General features: G+C 33.6%; 2 protein-coding genes and 1 long non-coding RNA gene across 3 annotated transcripts in view; all 3 read right to left on the reverse strand.

The window, feature by feature from the left end:
- Positions 1-1,462: 1,462 nt before the first annotated feature.
- On the reverse strand, positions 1,463-2,893 carry LOC132185034 (uncharacterized). Its single transcript, XR_009440610.1, has 3 exons — positions 2,574-2,893; positions 1,662-1,882; positions 1,463-1,566 (listed from the first exon to the last, which is right to left on the reverse strand). It is a non-coding gene; the product is annotated as an uncharacterized LOC132185034 (long non-coding RNA).
- Positions 2,894-2,934: 41 nt separating this feature from the next.
- On the reverse strand, positions 2,935-3,908 carry LOC132185533 (disease resistance protein RML1B-like). Its single transcript, XM_059599297.1, has 3 exons — positions 3,473-3,908; positions 3,004-3,374; positions 2,935-2,953 (listed from the first exon to the last, which is right to left on the reverse strand). The coding sequence occupies exons 1-3, from the start codon at positions 3,857-3,859 to the stop codon at positions 2,935-2,937; spliced, it is 777 nt and encodes a 258-aa protein (XP_059455280.1). The 5' UTR covers positions 3,860-3,908.
- LOC132185534 (disease resistance protein RPV1-like) overlaps positions 3,893-6,859 on the reverse strand; it is a 7,737-nt gene continuing 4,770 nt past the window's right edge. The window contains exons 5-6 of the mRNA XM_059599298.1: positions 4,315-4,732; positions 3,893-4,204 (exon numbers count right to left, since the gene is read on the reverse strand). Of these exons, the coding sequence (XP_059455281.1) occupies positions 3,893-4,204; positions 4,315-4,732 (730 nt within the window). The remainder of the gene's footprint in view (positions 4,205-4,314; positions 4,733-6,859) is intronic.

The following is a 6,859-nucleotide window of genomic DNA, read 5'->3' on the forward strand; positions in this document are numbered from 1 at the left end:
CGTACTCGACTCGAATATTAAATGAAGCACTTCATGAACACAAATCATGGCTCGAATATTAAATGAAACAAACTCGGCTCAATTCGGCTAAGCTCGTGAACAGCTCGTGTGTGAGTATATATATATATATATATATATATATATATATATATATATATATAAACTAAATAATACATAATTAATTATAAATCTCATAATTATTAAAACCTTAAAATTGCATTTATATTTAAGCGTTAGAGAATGAAAAATTGTAGACCCTTCGTGATCAAAGAGAGAGAGCAATCATTAAAAAGACCTCGATTCAATTAGAGCAGACCCAAACAAAATGAAGAAGAATCAAACAGAAATTATTAAGGGAGATTACGAAAGGCATAAACTATTGAAAAATCAAACAGACCCAAACACTATCACTACATGTCTAGTGAGCGAGAGAGAGAGTGGGAAATAAGAGTTCAGGTGGAAGATCTGTTGTGACTGGTGAGGGGGATTGAGAGAGAGACGTTAAAAAAATATTTTTTTGTAGGGGGCGTTGTCCCAATACAGTTTGAATGCAACCTGTTAACTTGTCCCACATTGTTAAGAATACATCAATCTTCAAGTTCGCTTATCTATAAAAGGATACATATCCTCTCTTTTTGAAACCAAATGCCTTGCTGTATTGACTCAGGCTCCATACTCGACTAGCCAGGCTAAGCAAATACTCATATGCAAACTAACTTCTTAAACCGTTTAAGAGTACTTGAAGTTAAAAAAAAATTTAAAAACAAAAACATTAAATATAAGAGCTAGCTCGCGAGCTGGCTCGGCTCGACTTATTAATAGCTCGACCTCGATTTGTTTGACTCGCCCTTGAGCTCGAACTCGAGTAAAATTTAAACGAGCCAAGCCTGAATAAGGGAAGCTCGCTCAAGCTCAGCTCGTTTACACCCCTACTCACAACATGACAAAGAGAAAGACTAGGATTTAGAGTTGCTAAACATTTAACCAGGAATCACAAGTCAGTTCCTCGCCTCAAAATACAATTATAATCGCTTGGACAATTTGACCTTAATACCTTTCAAAAAAGAATTATTAAGAGAGGCTATAGAGAGTCTTTGCTAAGTAGAATTATTTGAAAAAAGCAAATATGCTAATCAACTTCACTTGCCTCAGAGGTTGTTGTTCAAGTTTACCTTTTGATTTCTTATCCGATTTGACACTACCAAATTGTATACCGCTGAAAGGCAAAGGGACTGGCCCAGATTGACTCCGATGCTGCAGCTCACTTAAACCAACATCTTGCTTAGGTTCAGAGGAGACGAAAGGCACACTTCTTGGATGCTTCTCCTCACCACCAGCAACTGGATACAATACAGGAATTGTATATTATCAAGACATTACTTTATATGATTCATTTTACACAAAAGACAACGTTTGCTACAGTAAAAAGAAACAGAACAAAACTAGTAATACAAACCTCAAAACCTTAGCATTTCCGTGATCCCTTTCCTTGGCATCAAGAGCAAGCTCTGTTAACAAAGCTTCTGTTGCAGCATTAGACTTTTCTGCAGCATCTTTCAGGTGTGCCTAGAAAGGAAAGATTTATCCCAAAAACATCAAAACAGTAGCCAACAAAAAGGTTAGAACATTCAAGAAAACAGCCCAGAGAAGCCAATACAAACCTTCATGAATGACTTCAACTTGGGCACCATAACAAACCTCTCTTAGGAGTGACTATTTTTACAAACCATATGGAAATGGAGCACTACTTTGATTTGGATAGCTTTGTAACACATGAGCTTATTCCTTCCACTGCAATATGCAGTTCTGAAAGCCCTTAGTGAACTCTTTTGTACCTCTGCATACTTCTCATATGATTTGCAGAATTATTCTCGTCCCCCACCTGAAAAACTTATAAAGCAGTACCAACTTCAATAAAAATAATAAATAAATAAAAAGTCAATCTTCATATCATAGAATTCTTTTTTATTTAAACAATATATATATATATATATATATTCATATCCATGTACATATTCACGTCAGTAAAATTCCTAAATTCCTTTTTTATGATGGCCAAAATTTATTGGGTCCACGCTTGAACGCCCTATAATGGAACAAGGATAAGTTATATTTAACTACTTTCTTACTTATGTATGTGGGATCATGCCAAAAATAAAAAAGGACCAGTCAATAGATACTAGGATCCTTTCTTCATTAGTTCATAGTGACACTATGATCAAGTTTTTATGTTAGAACACTTCATTTCCTCTTTACAGAAATATATATATGAGAAAAATCGAACTAAACCTTTACGTAAAAGAATAATTTTAGTGAAGTTTATGTTCATCTAATTAAACTTTATCCCTAAGCTAGAAGGCCTCAAAACTAAAGTTTCATCCAAGAACTCATTAAAGAAAATTGCATGAATGACCAAATCTTTGAATCGGGTCAATTCCAATATGAAAAAGAGCATGGCCATGAGTAAGAAATGCCTTAGCATAATACTTACACAAATAAAACAAGAAAACAGAGAAGTAGCCAAATCCACACCTAAATTACAAAATAGGAGTCTAAATGAGTGAAGCACTTACATTATTAGAACCCAAGCTAGGGTCTCTTTCCCAAATAGTTGACAGCCCTGCACAAACTGGCTCATGGTCAAATGCTGAATATGTCCCACGCATTCACATATGGAATCCCATTTGTCAATTGCACCAAAAGATCCGAAAAATGGCATGACTGTCTCCAAACCAAGAAGATTTGATCCATAATTAAGTGGCAAATCAAGAAGCAGATGCTGGAGCATCTACTAACAGCCCTCTGAAGCCACCCTACTCAACAGTTAACCCAAAACAAAATTAACAAGCATTATGGGCTACCAATAGAAAAAATTGAAAAGGTGGCTGGTTTAAGAGCAGGGGGTACATGGGCCGGGGTACCAAGTGGCCATCATCATGACACCACACGTTCTCTTCATTTCCATGTACTAGCTGGAATCCGAAACTTCTAAAGAACACTGACTTTGAAGGATTACCAAATTCATCCACACACTTAAATGTAAGTCGAATATTGTCCGCCTCTACCTGAGAATGATGTAAACCAAGGTAATGCAACCATACATGATCTGAGCCGGATGAAATACATATATCATAAGAGCAATGAGATACGTTATTGATGACTTTCCAAATTTGAAAAGAAGCCTCATCTTGTACATCCTCTGTTCCAATAACAGCAAAGAAAACAAATCTAGTATTCTCCGAATCCAAATGCATAGGCTCATTGATATCTATTTCATGCGATTTAGTATTTGAAACCTCTTTCCCATGGCTGAGGTAATCTGGAATCTTATTTCCCGGAAATATACAGCCAAATCGATGCCCCTGAGGATGTCCCTGTGAAACGAATATGAAATTTTTTTAATAATGCGACATACAAATCAAAGCACATACTAATATGTGTGTGTATATATATATATATAAGAGAGACATACCTCACTGACTAAATGAATTTGTAAGTCATTCCTTATGCGTTCAGGGCAATCGGACAAGTCAATCCATTCGAGCATTGGTGAATTGTATATATTATTAAATGGAAGTCTTTCCAATGAAGTGCATCCAACCAAATATACCATTTCAACACTTGGTGGAAGTTCCGGAATTTCTTGAAGTTGCTTACAATCTTTCAAGAAAAGCCACTTCAATCTAACAAATGTGTTGAACCATATAGGAAGGCTAACAACAGCGCTACTTGATAGATTTAGGGTAGTCAATTGAGATCCAACCCCCACAGGCTTTAGTGGGCCCCTCGTATAGACGAATTGAGATCTTCTAGTTTCTTCAATAAATAATACCAAGGACACGCACCCCATAGCATTCATCAATTTTACATTTGCTGGAAATCCTAGAATTTTTCAAAGTTGTTTGCAATTTTCCAAAGTAAGCTCCTCCAATCCAACAAAACTTTCGATGCATCGAGGAATGGTAACAATATTAGTACTTGATAGATCCAACTTTCTCACAGTGTAAGCTTGAAATACCATTCCAATCCCCACAGGATCTGGTGGGCCCCATACATTAATCAAATGAGGTCTTCTAGCTTCTTCTAAAAATATTGCCAATGACTCGCACCCGCTAGCTTCCACGTACTTTACATTTGGTGGAAGTTCAAGAATTTCTTGAAGTTGCTTGCAATTTGACAAATTCAGAGACTCCAAATGTTGCAACTGATAAATGCCATTTGGGAGATTCATGAAGTTTATGCAGTCGTTTAGATGTAATTTTTCAAGCCCAACAAGGTTCACAAGGGATGAAGGCAGTTCTTTTATACTAGTACACTTATTGAGAAAAAGTTTTCTAAAAGTTGCAACTTATGAATGCTATCCGGAAGATTCTTAAGGTTTCTGCAACCACCCATATTTAATGTTTTAACCCCAATGAGGTATCCAATGGATGAAGGCAGTTCATCTATACCAGTATCACCAACATCGATGTGACTTAAACATTCCATTTGACACTCAATTTCAGGAAAATTCATAAGACTTGAGCAACCTCCAAGAACAAGACGAATTAGAGATCTTAACTTAAGGCTTCTCGGGAAAATCCTAAGTTTAGAGCAACTTTTTAGACTCAAATTAACGAGCTTATCAAGGAATCCAACTGAACAATAAACCTCAACTAAATTTGTGCAACCATCAAGATAAAATGTCTCTAAATTTGGAATCCTTGAAACATCAGGGATTTTTGTAAGAAATCTACAATTAGAGAAATTCATAGATATCAAGTTTTGGGAATTCTGTCAAGAAAAATAAGAAATGTATTAGTATGAAAGAAGTTTACAACATAACCTAAAGGAAGAAATATTTAAAACAATAATTTTACCAGGACTCCCTTCAATTCCTTGAGGTGACTATCCGGCATTCTTAAATAAACAAGGTTCCTTCCACAAAAATTGGATGGAAAAGATTCTCCAGGATAATTAGGCCAATCAAGCTGTCTTAACTCATTAGAGAGAAAATTAGGCTCTTCAGATAAGTATGCATTATGGTTTATAAACAGCCTGAACCTTTTCATCTTCTTGAAGGATTTGGGACTCGAGCGTATCAAGTCTGATTTAGGCAAATCTATCACTATGCCCTCAACTTCGTTTGTTCCCTAAAAAGCCAATATAGTGTATCAAGCCAATATAGTGTATCAGTACAACCATAACATAAAGTTTTCCATATTTTAATACTGGCTAGAACAATAATTCTTGTCTTTATAAAATTATATATATACTTATTAATTTGTAGAAAGAAACAAACCTGTTTGTCTCCTTATATTGCTCTTTTTTTTCTTCTTAGATTTTCAAAATGAGCATTTTTATCTTATTATTGGGATGTCCTAATTAAAGTGACTAATCATCACATTCTCAAAATTTATTTTTCTTTTATATATATTTACATATTACATATTACCGTTTGGTTAACTAACATTTGAAAAGAGTTTTTAGGGTTTGAGAATGGATAAAAGTTGAAAATTTTACCAAACAGGTAGTAAAGGACATGTTTGGTAAACTTTTCAAAAGTACTTTTTGATTTCAACTTTTTTGTAAGAGTTTTTAACAAAGTAGAAATTGAGAAATGTTGTATGTATTATCCACATATAGAAATTCATTCGTTAACAATGAAATTAGTCCAAAAACAAAAAATGAAAAGAGTTTTCCAAATAAGAAAGAATCAAACAAAAAAATAAAAAATAAAAATAAAAAAAGTTTGATGTTGGCCTCCAAGAGTCGCCCCCATCCTTTCACTGAAAGGTAGGTGGGTCTCTATCCGCCTCCGATGAAGCCTGAAGGGGAAGCCACCAACCATGGAGGCTGGTATAGAATTCTTTCTCTTTTTTTTTTCCTTTTTTTTTTTTTTTTTTTTTCATGAAAAAGTGAGCATGTGTTTTCAAAACATTCCAAAGGACATTTTCTAAAAAGAGTTTTGTATTTTATTTTTTGAAAATATTTTTATGGTTTGTTTTGAAAATTGTGTTTTTATTAAAAAAATTATTTCCAAAGAATAGTATTCAAAATTTTAAAACAGTTCATTATAATCTTTAAAAATTCTAATTGTGACTTTTTTATTATTTTTTTCTCAAGGTGTGATTAACCTCACATATTCTCTTTCTATTATGAGCATCACTATTTTTACGTGACTACTCAGCCCTCGAAGTCCCTTAAAAACTCACTATTTTTAGGTGACTATTCAACCATTGAAGTCCCATAAAAACTTCAAGCAAACTTATTATTTTGAAAAATCTGAAACAAATTTTTTATTTTGCAAAATCTCAACAGAGGTCGTGATAAATTAAGAGCATGTTTGAGATTGCGTTAAACAGCTTAAAATGTATATTTAGTACTTAAAAAATTGTGTCAAACAAAAGTTGACATGTTTGGTAAAAAATTTCATAAGTACTATTATGACTTTTTCTAAAAATGACTAAAATACACTTTTGCCAAAAGCTTAAAAATGAAGCTCTTGCCAAAAAAACGTTTTTTTGTCTTAAAATCTCTATTTCTCGAACGCAATTTCAAATAGGCTCTAACTATCATGTTATTTGAAAACGATTTTACAAATGGTGTTACGAAAACTCAGTCAATGAATCAATCGCACTCTTTTGTAATTATGGTATAGTTTTAATTTGGTTTTTGAAAGTAAATTCATTCTACTTATTTGATTCTTTTATGTAACATATATGTATCCACATACATATATTTGCATGTAACCTTTCAGCCTTTTTTATGCCAAAAAAAAAAGCTCAATATTTTTTTAGTAGCTTAACTAATGAAAAAGAAACTAATGTAAATTATAAAGGATTTTTAATATAAGTCTTACCGTATTTTCTTCTAGGAC

This window comes from Corylus avellana, chromosome ca6, assembly GCF_901000735.1.
Source record: "Corylus avellana chromosome ca6, CavTom2PMs-1.0".
NCBI classification, from domain to species: Eukaryota; Viridiplantae; Streptophyta; class Magnoliopsida; order Fagales; family Betulaceae; genus Corylus; species Corylus avellana.